A 19,561-nucleotide genomic window follows, 5' to 3' on the forward strand; every position below is an offset into this window, starting at 1 on the left:
CCCTGGAGCTGTGAGGAGGCAACATGCCACATCACCATGCCTTCCTAAAAGTGTAATTTTATTCCAAAATATTTTTGGAAAGCAATTTGTTAGCACTGAACCAAGGCTTTCAACCCAGGTGCACATTACACTGAGCTTGTATTTTTTCGCGTGCTTAGATTCTTTCAGCCCTCTGATGAATAATCTTGAGTTTCACTTGAGATTCTCGCTGTGTATCGTGCTGTCAGACTCGTCCTACGCTGGGTTTTGTGGAAGTCAGTCAGCCTGAAATAGCAGCAATGGGTTGAGCAGTACTCATTATGTAATTGAGGGCTTTATTTCAAAGATGGAGCTGCTTTGTATTCAAATATGCATCTCTAGCAGGATAAAAGCAGCGGACCTTGCACAGTTTTGATGCTTTTTTGATGGGGAGACAAAAAGCGGGAAACATTCAAGGGCCTTGCATTCTCTTGCGCAATTATCAGGGTTGACAGGCAGGCAAGAAATGATGTGAAGCATAGAGTGGATCTTCATGTTGTATACCAGGTTGCTAGTTTCTCATGATGTATTAGGTAGGGTTGAATGTAAAAGTTTTCATATCCTTTAGATAAAAAATAAATATATCATTTATACTAACAAGAAGATTTTTAATGTTTCACAGATGTTTCATGTTACAAAAACGTTTCAATTCTGTCTATTAAGATAACAATAATGTGGGTTAATGTGGGTTTCCTCTGGGTTCTCTAATTTCCTCACAGCTCCCAAGAATATACCAGTGGATTGTCTATGCTATATAGGTGTGAATGAGTGTGTGAATGTGTGTGTGTATATATACACAGTTCCCGTCAGTGGACTGGTTTTCCAATCAAAGTGTATTCCCACCTCATGCTTAGTGTTTCCAAGATAGGGTCCAGATCTACTCAACCGACCGTCTCCGTGACGTGACGTGACCGTCTCACCATAGCCCACCACTCCATAAATCCTTCTTGACCAAGACTGAGATGCTCATGGTGTCTTTATTAATGCACTCCTAATATCACTTTTTAACAATTTGGCAACATGCTTTACTAAACTCCTGGATCTCCTGGATGATAGTCTTTTGTGTACTTGAAAAATCCTAAAGGTACAATAAAAAGTTCCAATAATAACTAAAAATGTGTACTTTAATGAAATATATGCACATCACACATAGTAATATTTGGCCAGTGATGTGTTAGAATGCTGACTGTTCCTATGTCTAACCCACTACTGTGACAAGACAGAGCTCATTTTCTAAACTAAATCTCATCAAGTACTAGGAGCAGCATAGGACAGGAGACACCAATTTTTTTTTTTTTTTTTTTTTTTTTGTAAGAGCCAAGAATTTGCACATGAATTTGGCATAATTGAGAGCTGTCAGCCAATAAGACACGAGTGTTTCCACATATATTCCTGTAAACACCTTCTGATTGGTCCCACCTCCGTTCACTGAAGATATAAAATTAAAACACCCTCGATTTCTTTTACTGACATTCAGTTAAGTAGTGACAAACCACTCCAAGTGGATAATTCCAAGTGGCTAAAGAAAGAAAAAATCTTTTTATGCCAGGTTATGCCCCTGGCAGCTGCGTAAAAAGTGATTCATTTTAAAAATACACTTTACTTAATATTGTTTTTTTAACAGTAAATTTGTAATGCAAGTAATGTAATTTTATTGACATCAGTAACTGTAATCAAATTACATAAATTTAAAATGTAATTTAAAAAATAACATTACTGCGATATCAGAAAAAGTAATTCGAATATTGTAACATGTTATACCCAACTCTGGTAATGAAATAATTAATGTTATTCACATCACCTGTCAATGATTTTAATGTTATGGCTGATCAGTGTATATACATTGCAATGTTATGACATACTAAATAGGTGTATATACATACATGTACAACATTTCCAGAATAATTGCTGTCACAGCAACAACTAGCAATGCTGGAAATGAGAAGTCCCTAAATCTGGTCATAGTGGATCTACTATTATATGAGAAACACATACAAGTGTGGGTCTCTATTCCATTTTGTACCTTAAACACCCTCAGAACTCGAAGGAATGTTGGTTATGAAATGTTATGATCATCAATGAATTTGGAATATCAACTGTTTTCACCTCATACACAATCAATCAGTAGCACCTTAGTCCTACTATATATAGAGTAAGCGATATGTACCATACCTGTGCACTTTCTACTGGTGTCTTCTTTCTTGGAGGAGCTCATGAGCTTGCAGTTGAAGTTCTCCTCCCAGTACTCTGCAAACCACACATTCCTTCTGTTGTTCTCCAGCGTACGGGATGTAAAGTAGGTGTCAAACCCTGAAACACAGCACAGACTTTGGTGATTCCATGATTGGTCCACTAATATTACATTTACAAATATGTATATAAAGTAAAAAGTAAAATACATTTTAAACATAGGAAAAGTGTTCTTCACAGCAACTTGTGGGCATGTTTCAGATAAATAACTTAAAGTATTAATAAAGTAGCATTTGTGCCTGTCCCAGCTCACTATAACTACATATCCATGAAATAAAATACTTGTGTGAATCCATTTAACATTTTATAATTTGGTCATCCTTATCCATAAGTTGTTATAAAAAAAATAATTAAATAATAATAAAAAAATGTTTGTGTCCACCAACATTCATTCAACCCTGTTACCTGAACTCATTCACCCTATGACATATTTGGACTATTCCAAGTTCAACAGGAAGTTGATTCAAATTTCCTGAAGGTCACAAGAAAAAGGAAATCCTCAAATTTTTCCTCCCCTGTATTTTCAGAGATATTGCAATGTTGAATGATGACATCAACCATGTTAGAAAAATAGAGATTGAAAATAAATATATGCATGTATTTTGAGTTTTCTAATTCTATAGAAAAAAATGGCTAAATGCATACTGTCTTAGGTTCAAGGTAAAAAAAAAAAAGGTACAAAACAAGGTTTAATTTTTAAGAGATACAACGTCTAAATGGTACTCGCCCAATTCCTCACCCATTCTATATTCTGAGTCTACAAGTGAACTTCCTATAACCCCTGAGGCAGTTGAATGAAAAATCAAAACTTCTACATTAAAAAAAAAAAAAAAATTGCACCATGACAAGCAGATTGCTAATCCTCATTATGCTTCTGCTCAGGTTTGTTAAAACATTTTACTGATTGCTTACTGTGCTGCACATACTTTTAAATGTATACGATTGCTTACTCATTTGCATGTCAAATAAACCCATTACCAAAAGTTTAAGCCTTCTAACTTTGTGACCGCACTTGTGTGACAGATAGACACTGCAGTATTATTACATCATCAAGAAGCTGAATCTTGTCTCATCAGTTGCGTCACTGTATTGTCTATCAGACCCAAACCACATTTTTTGCACCCAGAGCATAAAATGCAAAGGCAGCAACCTCAGGCCCAGGTTGCTTCAGTTTTGGAAAATAAATGTGGGGGAATTCAAAGCTGATACGGATTATCAGCAACACTGCTGCAACAGCAGTGCCCAGAGCTTGTCTCCAGCTTTAGTGAGGAAAAAAGCATGAGCCTGACCCTGTGCTACAGACTCGGAGCTGCACAATACCAGCGTATCAAGCACACCCACACAACGTGCCCCTAGCAGCTTCTGTTGAGGACATCAAACATCCCTTCCCTAGCAACAGCAAGCCTGTATCACTGAGATGCCTAGGCTTCACCCACACAGGGCAAATATTCAGTTACAAAAAACAACCGAACCATTAAGATACACTGTAAATGGCAATGTTTAGTCAGGTATTACTAGGGCAGTTCACTCTTGACTCATTAAAATGACATTTTCTCTTTTACTTCTCATTGTAGAACTGTTCTCTGGTGAAGTAACAAAAAACAAGTGGATGTATTTACTATATTACATGAGAAACTGAGTATAATTTACTTTTCTAGGTTTGCACATGCCGGGGGTTCTTAAACTTTTCATGGCCAGGTACTGTTTTAAATATAAAGTAAATTCCATAGACTCCCTTTCTACATAATACAACTATTCAAATATTAGGCTCATGATTCAAATTTGTGCAATAATATTTTGCCTCTTTATTGGAGGTTTTTATTCCCAAACTTTTCAGTAACACATTAGATCCAAAAGGTGCACGTTTTTGAGTTATTGAAGTTTGGATTAAAACCATTCAATACAAGAACTATAAAAATTAAATCATGTAATATCTTTGATAATGGGGTGTTGTCATTTTGAGTACTGTAACAAAACAGTATTGTAAAAAAAAATACTTAAATTGAGTTATAAATAAATAAAAACATAAATAAATAAATAACAATCATGGACCTCTGGCTATGTTCCTGGCATAATTTTAAATAAATAAGTAAATAAATAAATAGCCCACCTTGCTACCTAATTTACTAACAGCTCCTAGAGGTTTGCGTCTTTCACATGACCTAAATAGATTGGCTTGTCCATTTTGCCTGTGTGCTTCAATGAATATGTAATTCGGGGCCTAAAATACAGGTCAGTGCAAGTAGATGAATTTAAATCTGCAGTTTGATTTACCAAACCTGAAAGTCATTTCTTTGGGAATGCTGATTGCATGTGTGCAAATTAATATGACCCAAAGGCAGTATTTTATAATTTATATATATATATATATATATATATAATATAGTACATCCGGAAAGTATTCACAGTGCTTCACTTTTCTCACATTTTGTTATGTTACAGCCTTATTCCAAAATGGATTAAATTCATTATTTTCCTCAAAATTCTACAAACAATACCCCACAATGACAACGTGAAAGAAGTTTGTTTGAAATCTTTGCAAATTTATTAAAAATAAAAAAACAAAAAAGCACATGTACATAAGTATTCACAGCCTTTGTCATGCCACTCAAAATTGAGCTCAGGTGCATCCTGTTTCCACTGATTATCCTTGAGATGTTTCTACAACTTGATTGGAGTCCACCTGCGGTAAATTCAGATGATTGGAGATGATTAGGAAAGGCACACACCTGTCTATATATATCATATATATCATATAAACTAAGCAAGAAAATCCTGGGAAGAAAATTAAATTTCCCATATGTATGGAGACTTTTGGGATACCCTGTATTTCAGTATAAATCTGTGAGAGACTATGTGGTAGCTACAGACAAATGTATTAATATTACATTGACTGTATGTCAGGAGAGATCATTGATTTAGACCTCAATTTGGCCATCAGCTAATAACCGAAAAGCATGCTTATCCATGTGACCAAGTATTAGAGTGATGATAAGCTGTGTGAACTCAGTTGCTTTTTTCAAGTGAAAGGCAGCTTGAAGAAATGAGCTGTGTTTAAAAGGGACGATTTTCTCAGTATTTGTCTATTTACAGGCGGAAACAAGAATTCAGATCCTGTGGACTCATTAGATTCATTCATGCACTGCATTTATAGGATTAAACATTTCTCTTACAGCTCAGATAGACACTTAAAATTAATAATCACTTAACTTCAGAAGATTTTAAGACAATTAAAAGGCAATATGGGCAAATTTTGAATAATTCAATTTCTCATTCAGCAGAAGCTCATCTAGCAGAAACTCATCCACTCTCATCCAGTCAGCAGAAACATGGACGGGCAAGACATTAGCTAGCTGAGTGCAAAAGACTAGCTTTTTATGTTTGGTAGTCATTGCCTTATGTGTTAAATATATCTAGGTGCTGCTACAGTTTATAGGTAATGCTAAGGATAATGGATAATGTGTAAGAGGCATCTGATTATTTAGCTAAAACATGCATGATTTAACATGGTTTAGCTAACCACTTGCTCTAGCAAGCTGCTGGAACCTCAACAGCATCTGACTAAGTTAGCAAGTTTAGCTAGCCTGCTAACATTTCCTTGCTTTATACACTGTGGTGGTACTCACTTCAGCATCAGTCACTTGGTTAATTAACATGTCACGTCAAATATCGACACACAAAGTAATTTGTAAAAGTAATTATATGAGTAGATTTTCACCAGATTTATTTACTCTTACTTGATCGCCACTTTAACTCCTATTTACATGAATTATTACTACACTAGCTGTACTTTTAGTCGCGTCAGTGTGTTTAGTACTCTTTCCATGACTAGTTTTGAGTGTCAATTTCTGTTCAAAGTCACTTTTTTTTGTTGCAGAAAACTAACAGAAAATAACAAAAAATACTGCAGAAAACAGTGAGGTTTTTTTTTTTTTTTGGATGTTTACAGTCATTTCTGCAGCTGTTCCACCATTTGTGAAGCTCAGCAATTAACAGGCGAGTCTGTATTTGCTCCAGAATGGCAGCCAAAAGTTGTCCTTGCCACTCAGCAATGACACACACTTATAAATATTAACACTGTATCTAAAATAGGATCCTGACCCCATTTTATATTAGTGGAAATGCACGAGGGAGCAGGGTTTAGCCATATAGGCCTCGTTTAAAAAAAAAAAAAAGAGTAATAGAAATGGCATGTGAAAAAGATCCATCACTGCACATGTTCCCATTCATAATTTAGCACCTTAATGTATTTCCATGGCTTTGAGATGTAGTTGATGTATCCCCCCCACTCCTATAGAATGCCTCTTGAGTGAAGTGGCTCCTCTCTAACGACAGGCTCTATCATGAAATCTCTTATAAATGAAATTGTTAGCTGTCATGCTAAAAGCTCCAAGCACATAAAAGCTCCTTGGCAAGTACAGTCTCCTAAAATATTGAAGCAACAGCCTGACCTGCGATTTACATCCGTCTGAGTCAGTAAACACCTCCGTAAACAGAGCTGCTGTCATGCCAATGTGACTTCATACTCCAGGAACTACAATATCAAATCGTAGCATTCTGTAAAAGCCTCAGTGACACTTCCTGGTCTTGTCAATCCAGTTCACTCTGTTAATTCAACAAATCTTTTCAGGTTTAATGCACTTACTGTATGAGGCCCAGGAAAGCGCTTGCCATAAAATAAAACCTCAAGGGCAGTATAACAGTCTGGTAAATCGTAGATCAAACAAAGTTGATCTATCATATAATATAACCCACTTCCCTTACCCAGGGTGTCTCCAGATATCCTTAAATTAAATTTCATACATTTTAAGACTTGTTATTTTCAAGGCCACTGACAACCACAGCAGGTTGGTTACGTCTGAATATGATTCACAGTTGCTGTGAATCAACCTAAAGCACAAAAGAAGTCTACTGGATGGAGACTGGCAGGAGTCACAGCCAATCTGGAGACTTTTTCTTCCTAAATGATAAATCCCGAGTTTCCCCACTCGTAATGACGACTCTGTGGTGGCGTTCATGTGCATTCAACTTGTAAATACAATTTTTGAACACACCATAAATCGCTTAAAATGTAGTTTACATTTTTCTACCAGACGGGGCAAAATGTATGTGATTTTTAAACAAGTTAAGACTTTATAAGTACACACAGCCCCCGTCCTATCATAACTGACAACTCATAGAGCAGATGGTTCTGGGTTCATCTGCGGTTTAGCAAATAATACGGAGTTATGCCTATGGCAAGTATATTGTGGGCCAAAAGTGGTTCAGTTATAATCAGCTACATTTGAGTTTTCAGTGCAATTGGAATCTGCGCTGAAAATGGCCCAAATCCATCCAACCATATCGATTTTTTAATTTCGGGCTGGAAGTATATGGACTGCACGTTCTAGTCCATATCATGCCTGAGGTATTTTCTCATTTAGGTTGTTCTGGCAGCTGGATCTGGATGTGTTCATCAAAGGCATTCTGTGGTGTTTTGTGGTCCAGATAAAAGTCTGGTCATGGCCCTGTGTGGGAAATGTAGCTATTAATATGGTTCTTAAATATACAGGAAAAAGTTTTAGGATGTGCACCTGCATAATATCAGGGTATCAGTGGGGTTTCAGTGGTTTAGACTAAATGACTAAAAGGTTATTAGTTCAAATCCCAGGGTTGCCAGAAAACCTGTGGGGGTTCTTGTGCAAGACTCTTAATACTTACTTTGAACTGTATTCTGCCTTATGTTTAAGTCATGTTAATTCATCACTTTCCCAAAAGCATCAGTTGAAAGATCATTTCTCTCTCTCTCTCTCTCTCTCTCTCTCTCTCTCTCTCTCTTTCTCTCTCTCTCTCTCTCAAATACTCTGGTTAAGTGTGGGAAACCCAAAGTATCCTCACACAAAATTTGTGCAACTGCTTAATTGTTTTCACATGAATGATGTTGTTCGAAAGGATATAGTCTGAAACCTGCCCCTCCCAATCAGAGTTCAAAGCTATATGAGCTGAATTCTAAACTGAATCAGTTGAATCGAACTGCAGTGGCAGTTTACATTTTAAAACATAACAAGATCCAGAGAGTTGCATCATTCACTATCCAGCTATTATACCAGTCCATGTATGAAACCTTATGTGACAATGTCTGGGCTTAATGACACTTCAAATAAAGTGACTAAGCCTGCAATGACGCACCGGATTTTTAAAGAATAGCAACAAGCCATGTAATGCCATGACGTGATAGCCTGAAATTAGGCTCATAGCTTCAGGGGGGAAAAGCAAAGCAAACAGGCCATGAAAATGACCAGCACTCATGTGTGTAGGCATCACTCTGGATCTCCGTTTCATTCGATGCACTCATGGCACTCAATTCTTGCAAAGCCAGCTCATAACAGATGGAAAAAGGAACATCACACCTTTAGATTGATCATGCTGAAGCAGTCATCAGAGCAGTACTGATTAGGAAACACACGATGATTAATAACAGCAGGTGAGCTGCTTGTACAATTTCACAGAGGAATCTTTTAAAAACAAATAAGACATTGCTCTTGAGAACACATCAGAACTGGAGAGGGTCATCTCAGATGTGAGAAAGACTGGAAAATATGTTGATAAATGTTACTCTTATGAAGGAGAGAAGGATTTCAAGGAGAAAGGCCTCCCAGCGTAATTTATTGCTGTCGTTAAAGCATTTCTCTCAGTCTCCTAACTCAAATAGAATGCACGACACAAAATTCTACCTGTTTCCCATTTATACAACCAGACTCAAAGTCCTACAGTACTGTGAAAAAGTATTTGTTTCTGATTTCTTCTGGTTTTGTGTACATCTCATACAAAATTGTTTCAGAAATTAAAACTAAATCAAAGATAAAACAAAAGCAACCTGAGTAAACACAAAATACAGTTTTTAAATGATAATGTTATTTATTGAAGCAAAAACTTTATCTAATGCCAACTGGTCCTGTGTCAAAATGTATTTGCCCCCATAGTTACTAATTCCCCAAATCTATGAAACTGCATTCATAATAGGGTTCAGCTTGACTAGACGCAACCAGGCCTGATTACTGCCAGCCCTTTTCAATCAAATCAACACTTAAACAGAACTTTTTTAACAGTATGAAGCTGGTCAAAATGTCTTATCCAGTTACACACTATGCCATAATTAAAAGAAATTCCAGAAATGATGAGGAAGAAGGTGATTGAAATACATCAGTCTGGGAAGGGTTACAAAGCTATTTCAAAGGCTCTGGAACTCCAAAGAACCACAGTGAGAGCCATTATCTCCAAATGGAAAAACCCAGCACAGTAGTGAATCTTCCCAGAAGTGGCAGACCTTCCAAAATTCCTCCAAGAGCACAGTAACTACTGATCTAGGAAGTCACAAAAAAGCCAAGGACAACTTCAAAGGAACTACAGGCCTATTTTGCATAAATAAAGGTCACTGTTCATGATTCCACTATCAGAAAGACACTGGGCAAAAATGGCATCTGTGGAAGAGTGGCGAGGTGAAAACCACTGCTAACCCAGAAGAACATTAAGGCTCGTCTGAATTTTGCCAAAACACATCTTGATGATCCTCAAACCTTTTGGGAGAATGTTTTGTGGACTGATGAGTCAAAAGTGGAACTGTTTGGAAAACAGGGGTCCTGTTACATCTGGCATAAACCACACAATTCCACAAAAAAACACAGAATTCCACAAAAAGAACATCAGATCTACAGTCAAGCATGGTGGTGGAAGTGTGATGGTGTGGGGATGCTTTGCTGCTTCAGGGCCTGGGCAACTTGGAATAAATTGAGAGAAACATGAATTCTGTTCTCTACCAGAAAATCCTAAAGGAGAATGTGTGGTCTTCAGTCCGTAAGTTGAAACTCAAGTGCAACTGGATTATGCAGCAATGATCCAAAGCATAGGAGTAAATCCTAGTGCTAGAATTAAGTGAAGGACTGATCTCCAGTTATCAGAAGCATTTGGTTGGAGTTATTGCTGCTTAAGGTGGCACAAACAGATTTTAAGTTTAAGGAGGCAATAATTTTTTTCACATGGGTGACAGGTGCTGGATCACTTTTTCGCTTCAATAAAATAAATAAATAAATAAATAAAACAGTACTGTGTGTTTATTCAGGTTGTCTTTGTTTTATGTTGTACTTTGTTTAAAGATCTAAAACTATTTAGTATGAGATATACACAAAATTAGAAGAAATCAGGATGGGGCAAATTCTTTTTCACATGACTGTATGTAATTTAAAATGGGTTTTACTAGCTTTTTTGCTAGGTTAGATGGGATTTTTCTTCAAGATTTTTAGATGTAGATGTATAATTAAGCAATTAATTACAGCCATAATGTAGCTAGAGGTGAGCTTATGGCACTAAGTGAGGAAGTATGGAAGAAAATGAATAACACCTAGGAAATTTAACACAAAGGAAAATGTTTTAGGCGATAAATTATTAAAGCATTGGACAATTAATTATTTATTTTCAGCCAAAATATAGCTTACTGCACTTTTGTAAGAGGGAAAACTACATAGCTTGGGGGAATCGCAATGCAGTAGTTTGGATTAAACTTAAGATATAGTTGCATCTCAAAAAAAATTTATATCATGGAAAAATTTTTCCATAATTTAATTCAAAAAGTGGAACTTTCATATATTCTAGATTCATTACACATAAAGTGAACAATTTAAGGCTTTTTTTTTTTTTTAATCTTGATGATCACGGCTTACAGTTCATGGAAATCAAAAATCCAGTATCTCAAAATATTAGAATAACGAATTTATAATACAACTTTCTGAAAAGTATGTTTATGTACTTGGCCGGCTCCTTGGAGGCAATCAGCCTGTGGCACTGCTGAGGTGTTATGGAAGCCCAGGTTGCTTTGATAGCAGCCTTCAGCTCATCTGTATTGTTGGGTCTGGTGTATCTCATTTTCCTCTTGACAATAAATGTCAATACAACAGTCAGGCAATTTGGCTGGCCAATCAAGCACAGTAATTTCATGGTCAGCAAACCAGTTACTAGTACTGTAGTTTTGGCACTGTGGGCAGGTGCCAAATCCTGCTGGAAAAGGAAATCAGCATCTCCATAAAGCTTCTCAGCAGATGGAGGCATGAAGTTCTCTAAAATCTCATGGTAGACGCTGCATTGACTCTCGACTCGAGAAAACACAATGGACCAACACCAGCAGATGACATGGCATCTCAAATCATCATTGACTGTGGAAACTTCACACTGGACTTCAAGGAACTTGGATTCTGTGTCTCTCCACTCTTACTCCAGACTCTGGGACCTTGATTTCCAAATGAAATGCAGCATTTACTTGTGTACTGAACCAGACTGAGAGATTAAAGGCTCAGGAAACCTTTGCAGGTGTTTTGAGTTAATTATCTGATTAGAGCTCTTCTTGGGTCGACATTTCTGTATTGTAAATTCTTTATTCGAAATTTTGAGATACTGGATTTTTGATTTCCATGAGCTGTAATATGTAATCATCAAGATTAAAACAAAAAAAGAGGCTTGAAATATTTCACTTTATGTGTAATGAATCTTGAATATATGTAAGTTCCATTTTTTTAATTAAATTATGGGGGAAAAAATGAACTTTTCCATGATATTCCAATTTTCTGAGAAACACCTGTATCTAGTACTACATTAGTCATATTCAGCCTTTACCTCATCTTTATCTAAATAGAGTGATGCAGCAGACCTGTAACCTGTCCAGCTCACTTACCTTCTTCAACTTTCATGCTAATACTGTCAAAACCAAATCTTGTTAATTGCTAGCACAATCTCAGCCTTAACTCAGCACAGTGATGTCATATATCTGCACTGCATTCTGTTGAATGTTGCTAGAAAATGGTGTCTGGAAATAAAATGTCTTTTGTTTTTAGCAGCTAACAGCATGTGTATGTGTGTGTTTCTATAAATCGTTGTTCATATGCACAAATTGTGCAATAACAATTCCAGAGCTCTTGCTGTCAAAAAGCCATCCATGACAACACACAATAGGCGCCAAAACAAACAGACCCAGCTAGAGGTCACTGAGGAATACTGAGTCCCTGCTGCTACTTTAATGCCTAGATTAAAACTGATGACTGAAAGGCTACATTATAAGGCTGAAAAGAAACATTTTGTGCTCTATATGAACCTATTAGGAGCCTGGACACCATAGTCAAAACCACAATGATGCCAATAAATGGTCAATCATCGGTGGGTACAAAGTTGTTGTTCTCTTCTCTCTCTCTTGCTCGCTCTCTCTCTCTCTCTCTCTCTCTCTCTCTCTCTCTCTCTCTCTATATATATATATATATATATATATATATATATATATATATATATAATCTATATCTCTCCATCCGTCTTCTACCGCTTACTCCTTTTCAGAGTCACGGGGAGCCTGGAGCCTATCCCAGGGAGCATCGGGCACAAGGCGGGGTACACCCTGGACAGGGTGCCAGTCCATCGCAGGGCACAATCACATACACACTCACACACCCATTCATACACTATGGACACTTTAGACACGCCAATCAGCCTACCATGCATGTCTTTGGACTGGGGGAGGAAACCGGAGTACCCGGAGGAAACCCCCGCAGCACAGGGAGAACATGCATACTCCGCACACACATGGCCCTGGCAGGACTCGAACCGCGGACCCTGGAGGCGAACGTGCCACCCACTAAGCCACCGTGCATATCATTAGCTAGTTAATTTATAGAATTATTGCCCAATTAAGGTGTCTATAATGACCTAAAGACCTTTAATTTAAATAAATTACACAGTCTCAAGTTTGAGAGATTGAATTAGTCTTTGGAAGTCATTGGAAGTATAAAATATCGAAACTGTTACCCTTTCATAAAGCTGCATAAAGAGATAAAATGTATCAAAATGTTTAGGGATACAGACACAAGACCGCACCAAAGAGTGGAAGAAAAAAAAAATGGAAAAGCCAGAAAAGCTCACAACAACCAAAAACATTTAGCAGGAGACTTCAAATCATATTTGATTGTTTCACTATTAATATCTAAAAAAAAAAAAAAAAATCTGATTATTTATATTGCTTAGGACTAACTTATGTAGGAATGCATAAAGCTGCATAAAGAGATAAAATGTATCAAAATGTTTAGGGATACAGACACAAGACCGCACCAAAGAGTGGAAGAAAAAAAAAATGGAAAAGCCAGAAAAGCTCACAACAACCAAAAACATTTAGCAGGAGACTTCAAATCATATTTGATTGTTTCACTATTAATATCTAAAAAAAAAAAAAAAAAATCTGATTATTTATATTGCTTAGGACTAACTTATGTAGGATTTTTTGTATAACACAGCCCTGGTGATGTAACATGGTGGGTTGTGGAGATCACGATTAGTTCTCATGTTCCACGATCCCTTCCCGATTCCCTGACTGTTTGTCAGCTCAGCTCACTTAGCGCTCTTCCAGAGAAAGCTATATGTTCTGACAGGCTGCCAGCCAGACTTCAGCATGAGTTAGCTAACTGGGGAATGAGCAGCCATTGTAGTGCTACAGTACACCACTTCACTTAACACCATGCCTCTTAGCACTGTAATGGGGCAGACATCAACATAGCTGTGAAAAATAGGAGTGGAGAGTGGTAAAAATGTATAGCCAGCATGCAAAGCTTGAATTTCTGTGTTTGAACCATTTGAACGCTATGTTGTTATGATAATGAAGTTATGTTAATGTTTTACAGTGTGACAATACAGTCTGTTGTAAGCATTGGAAGAAATGAAATCTTGTCTGCTTTCATGCACTAAGTAGGCCAAACCCATTAGCTTTGCATAACACGCAGAGCCTGTAGATGGAAAATGCAGACACTTTAAATGAGATGACGTCATTTTTCCCACTTTGTTTGTTCACTCTGTTGGGATACACAGACGATATGTCAGTGCACAAGCTGTTGCATATTCTCGTCAGCACCAGATCAAAGGATAATGTGCTTCTCACTGGTTTGAAGAAGCCTTCCAGATGCAGAAGGGTGTTACACAGAGGCAGAAGTAAATAAATGAGCTTACCAAATGGGATGTGAATTGAAAGGTCACAAGGTCTGCTCAGACGTTTCCATTTGCAAGTAATCTGGTTTTGAGTGGGGATGCCCCATAAATCCCAGTTCATCTTAAAGTTCCCTTGAAATCAAAATTGAAGTTTTGTAGCTTTTAGTATGAATATGTTAGCCTTGAGGTTATTTATAAGGTAGTGTGCTCAAAAACAATGACAAAATTTGCATTTAGAATATATACGTATTAAAAAATGTACAGTCTCTCTCTACCACCAATACGGATCGGCAATTTTGATGACATCATTCTGCACTTCAGCTTCTCATCAGATTTTCTCTATAATCAAATTCTCTCAAGAATCTGAAGTGTCCTGCCCCTAACAGTTGTAGGTTTCTATTGTCTATTTAAAAAAGGGGGAGGAGCCAGTCAACATGTCCCACCCTGGCTTCCTGTTTCAGTGGAAATCACGTCAACACATCAAATAATGCTACACGTTTCAAGGCACTTTGTGGGGACTTGAAATGCTTTATCCTGATCAGGCTCGGTGTGAATCCAGAGCCGGTGTTCCTAGGAGCTATTCCATCACAGACCACCATGAACATACATTCACATGCTCAGTCACAACTACGGACAATTTTGCATAGCCTGTCCATTTCCTGCATGGTTTTGTGATGTGCAAGGAAATGGGAGGACCCAGAGGAAACCAAACTGGAAACGGGTAGAACATGAAAAACTCCGCACAATCAATAAGCTGAGCTCTGGATCGAATCAGGAACCCTGAAGCTGGGGACAGGTATTACTACCCACTTCAAAAAAACACACTAGTCTATTCCAAATAGCAAATTTGTCCGCCCTGTCACTGTTACACCACATAAAAATAAAAATAAAAACGTTAATCACTCTCATGGTGTCGCTCCAGGTGACACATTTCTAGATCCTATTTGACCACATCTTGTGTGAATAATGTTATTGTTTGTTCTCAAACACCTATTTCACTGGGCAAGATCCAGCCTTAAATGTAACATTTTCTTTTTCCACGCTCTTTTTCGGAACACTCTGTCAGTATTGAGAAAGGCACGGCGGAAAAAAAGTCAACGTTAGTGCACTTATCAACACATGGCAAGCAGGCACAAGCCACAAGCAGAGAGATTTTATCACTACAAAAAGTGCCATGATATATCACATGACATAAAGCCGTGCTGGAAAAAGGGTCAGTCACAGCGAGAGTCTTTTCTCCATGGCTGGCTTGTTGGATAGCAATACCTGCACAACTCATTCAGACTACAGTGTATTCCTGGAGATTTTAAGGAACGATTGAAACACCTACAAATTCAAAATCAGTTTCAAAGACCCTTTTATCAATAATAGCCATTTAACAGTTGACCAACCAACTGCCTGGTCCATTCAAGAGATTTTTTGCAGAAAATGTTATTGACTTCAGTACAGATACAATGGCAGATACAATCAGATACAATTGCAGGTGGCTTTTCTCTCTTCGCAGGACCCATCTCTAATTTGTAACTTATTCCTTCCTCTTCTTTCCATGGCATCATTTCCATAAACCATTAATCAGTATCTGCCCCTGCACAAGAGGATCACAACAAAACATCAGTAAAGGCAGTTCATTTATTAACCCAGCACTCATGGTCTGGTCGGAATGTCAGGCTGAGCAATTCCTTGGGCCAGGGCTGTTAAAGTTCAGGTCTCTTGGTATGCTTGAGAGCATTGAGCAAACCAGTTTGGCAGTTTTGAGCATGCCAGTGTTCCCTTCAGATTCATTGCTGCACCAGGGATTGGCAATTTCCTGTTTCATTCTCAAATGTGATACAGTTTATGACCAACAGGGAAACACTATGCCATTCCTAGAAAATATGTCTGACCAGTATGACTAACTGTACTGATGGAGGCAGGAGAGCCAGATCCATGAGGAACCATCAAGTTTCTGAAGTAAGGAGTAAGACTTGTGCCTTATATATATATATAACGATTTAATCGTCTCTACAAAATATTCCCCTGCCACAATGTTCACTGATGACTATCCTGATTATATTATATTACCTGACCTACCAACCTTTGCAATTTAAATTGTACCCTAATACAAGGACAAGCAGATCACGGGATTCAGTACAAGAAATAGCACCGTTTGGTTGGAAAAAGAGTTTATGCTGTATACAGTATGTCCTGGCAGAACTACTGTATCTACTAGCAACCCATGTTTGTTCGAATGAAATATGACTGCCCTCTACTCGTCTTGTTTTCCCTGCACCCGCAGCATGCTCGTGATACCGCATGAAGTAGGATCCCTTTTCCTTTGATGTGCATTCTCAATGGCCACATTTGTATCTACAGTCTAGTTGAGTTCTTGTGTTTGCATCTGCCAGCAAGCAGTTCCTGACTACACAGCTGGTAATATTATCACACCCTGAAATGGTAGAAATGTTGTTTTTTTAGGCTGTCTATTCTAGATGATGAAATCCAGATAATTCAATCCAGATTTTTTTTTAAAAAAAGGAAAATCACAAAGCAGGGAAAAAGCAATATTGTAGAAATCCTAGATGGACTGTTTTCTGTATTCTTCTCAAACAAGCCATATTACAACCCAGATTTCCTCTTTGATATTAGTGTTTGAATAGCAAAATCTGATTTTTAAGCATGTTAGTGCTTCTGTGTTGTGCAGCTGAGAATATACCATCCAGTCTGTATTTGTAGAAATTAATCGAGATGTTCAAAACCTCTGCAGGTATGCTATAAAGACAGGAAAATGATTTTATTAAACTTTGAATCAAATATCTCTGCATCACAAACCTGGGTTTTATTTCAGACAGTACAAGGCTTTTCCTTCACAGTTCAGGTTTGCTATAACTTGATTTTAAAATTTCCCAGCAGAAGTAATGTATCAAATTTCATAGTTCTTATGGGATATGGGTGCATCTACTGTATGGCAGTAGAACATAACAGAATAATCATACCAGCTATAGTGGCTCGTTTCGGTAGGATGGTGATGGCTCCTACTGCTGCATCCTCCAGGCCATGAATCGGGCTGTTCTTCGCCCCCCAGCTGTCGGACCCAATCCACAAGAAGTGCCCCACTTGGTCAGCCCTTTTACTGGCATTAAGAATCTCCCTGCAAGAATATCCACACAGTCAGTAGAATGCTGAGGTCCACTATGGTTTTTGGAGTGTCAGATAGCATGAAGAATATTGTTCTCCACAAAAGTAGAGCTATTGACATGATATTGACATATAGAGATATTGACATGCATAATTCATAGTGCAACTATAAACTTCTGTAGTTTGCAAACTAGTTTGACATATTGTCTGTTTACAAGTTTCAGAGTTTGGTCTGGGACTATAAAATCAGTCAAATTATTCCAGTTCTCTGTAAGGAGATGGTAGTGAGGTTGCTAGTAAACAAAGGCTTACCGAATGTCTTCATCATAAGCAAACATAATCACTGCTCGTGCCTGACGGGTCTCAAGAAGCATCCGAATAATCTTGTCGAAATCAGCTTGTTTACGGTCGTGTGGAATTTTCAGGGACTGGGCGATGCATATTCCACCTAGACAGAAAAGAAAGGTCTATTTAGTGAGGGCGCTTAAGCTCTGGAATTTGAATATTGTTTATAGTAAATTTTGCATCAAGTCTCAGAGGAGGATAAGATTAAAGGACATGATAGCTGCTTCATTACAAAAGCAAAGCCGACAGATCAAGATCTTAAGTCATAAACTGAGTAAGTGTATATGGCTCTGATGCTTGAACTCATCTTTTACTTTAGTAGCATGTAGTAGGGTATGTAATGCGTGACAAATATTTAGTTTACTACACAGCCATGTGACAGTAGGCAGTAGAATTTACTTGTTGAATTTACTGTTTTATTTCTGTGCAGTTTTCTGTGAATATTTTTTTCTTTAAATCATCTTTTATGGACTGGCCATAGCTTGGTAACTATCTGACAGATAAAGACCAATGCAGACAAGAACTATCTTTGCCCCTTAATTTGGAAACAAGGAGTTAGTATAAATAAAATTAACATTCATTAACATTCATATATAAAAGCATGTCTTTTATTGGAAACAAAGATGAATATGCTAACACTGAGGTGTTAATAGCACCTGGTGAAAACAGGATTAGCCGCACTGTTCAGTTAGTTGCACCATACAGAATAAAAATAAATGTGTAATTAAGGTGATAAGTAATTAACTATATATATATATATATATATATATATATATATATATATAGATATATATATATATATATATATATATATATATATATATATATATATATATATATATATATATAGATATATATAGATATATATGTATATAGATATAAACACCACCATGTTTTTCACCCTTTCAACTTGATTAGCATAAAATACTGATATTAATAACACAATATAATAGCTTAATTTCATTAGTTAAACTAGCCAGCTACACAGAGCTGTATAAGTTTAATGTTCTTTCGAGTTGCCTTAGGTTAACCTCTAGAGAAGTAGATATCAGTATGTTATATTAGTTGTTAGTAGTTAGCAACGTCTGCAACCAAGCTAATGTTAGACAGTTATTTTAGCTTGTAATGGGGGAAAAAAAACAACAAAAAAAAAACAATAATTATTTTTCATCTGACTGTCAAGAAATTCCAGAATCAGATGACTTTTCTGCCAATTCGTTTGCTTCATTGTGTTTCATCCTGTGGCTTGTAGAATCATTTGGAATCATTGTCATCTCAAGTCTCCTTCTATCAAGAGATAATAAACCAGGACTGTGTTTGATTCTCAGACTCTGAGCTGAACTGTTAATGTTAAATACTACTTGGCTTAATTACTTGCTTGCACTTTGATTGTCATTGATTCTAAATCGTCCAGCTGTTTTATATGATTCTGAGCACTGGTATTTGGCACATGAAGATTTTATCTCCTGTCACAGCAGTAGCACGTTTTCTACAAGCATGGACTCAGAAAATTGGAAATGCAATAAAGCCAAATGCATAAAATAAGTCAGGCCATAAAAGTTTGGCCTGGCTCCTGCAGCATCTTGGCTGTTTCGAGGAGTTTGGCAGGACTCCCACACAGTCTTCCCAGCTAAAGTCTTTATTTTACACGCTTACGTTCCAATCACTCCAAATATTCATGGAGGAACTTCATTCTGCTCCAGTCATTATATAGCGGAAGTGGAGTGTTGAAGCGGAAATGGAGGGGAACTTATGGAAAGTCAGATTAAAGAAACACTAGAACACTGATGTAGAACTAACTGAAATGATTTAATAACTGCTCTATAGAAAACTTCAGGTATTACTGGAA

The 19,561-nt window shown here is 37.2% G+C and overlaps 1 protein-coding gene across 1 annotated transcript in view; it reads right to left on the reverse strand.

The window, feature by feature from the left end:
- The window catches only part of LOC128625250 (metabotropic glutamate receptor 7), a 147,329-nt gene that overhangs the window by 81,284 nt on the left and 46,484 nt on the right, over window positions 1–19,561 (reverse strand). Inside the window, exons 2-4 of the mRNA XM_053653444.1 lie at window positions 17,680–17,815; window positions 17,226–17,380; window positions 2,191–2,328 (exon numbers count right to left, since the gene is read on the reverse strand). Of these exons, the coding sequence (XP_053509419.1) occupies window positions 2,191–2,328; window positions 17,226–17,380; window positions 17,680–17,815 (429 nt within the window). The remainder of the gene's footprint in view (window positions 1–2,190; window positions 2,329–17,225; window positions 17,381–17,679; window positions 17,816–19,561) is intronic.

This window comes from Ictalurus furcatus, chromosome 21 (genome assembly GCF_023375685.1).
Source record: "Ictalurus furcatus strain D&B chromosome 21, Billie_1.0, whole genome shotgun sequence".
Taxonomy (NCBI): domain Eukaryota; kingdom Metazoa; phylum Chordata; class Actinopteri; order Siluriformes; family Ictaluridae; genus Ictalurus; species Ictalurus furcatus.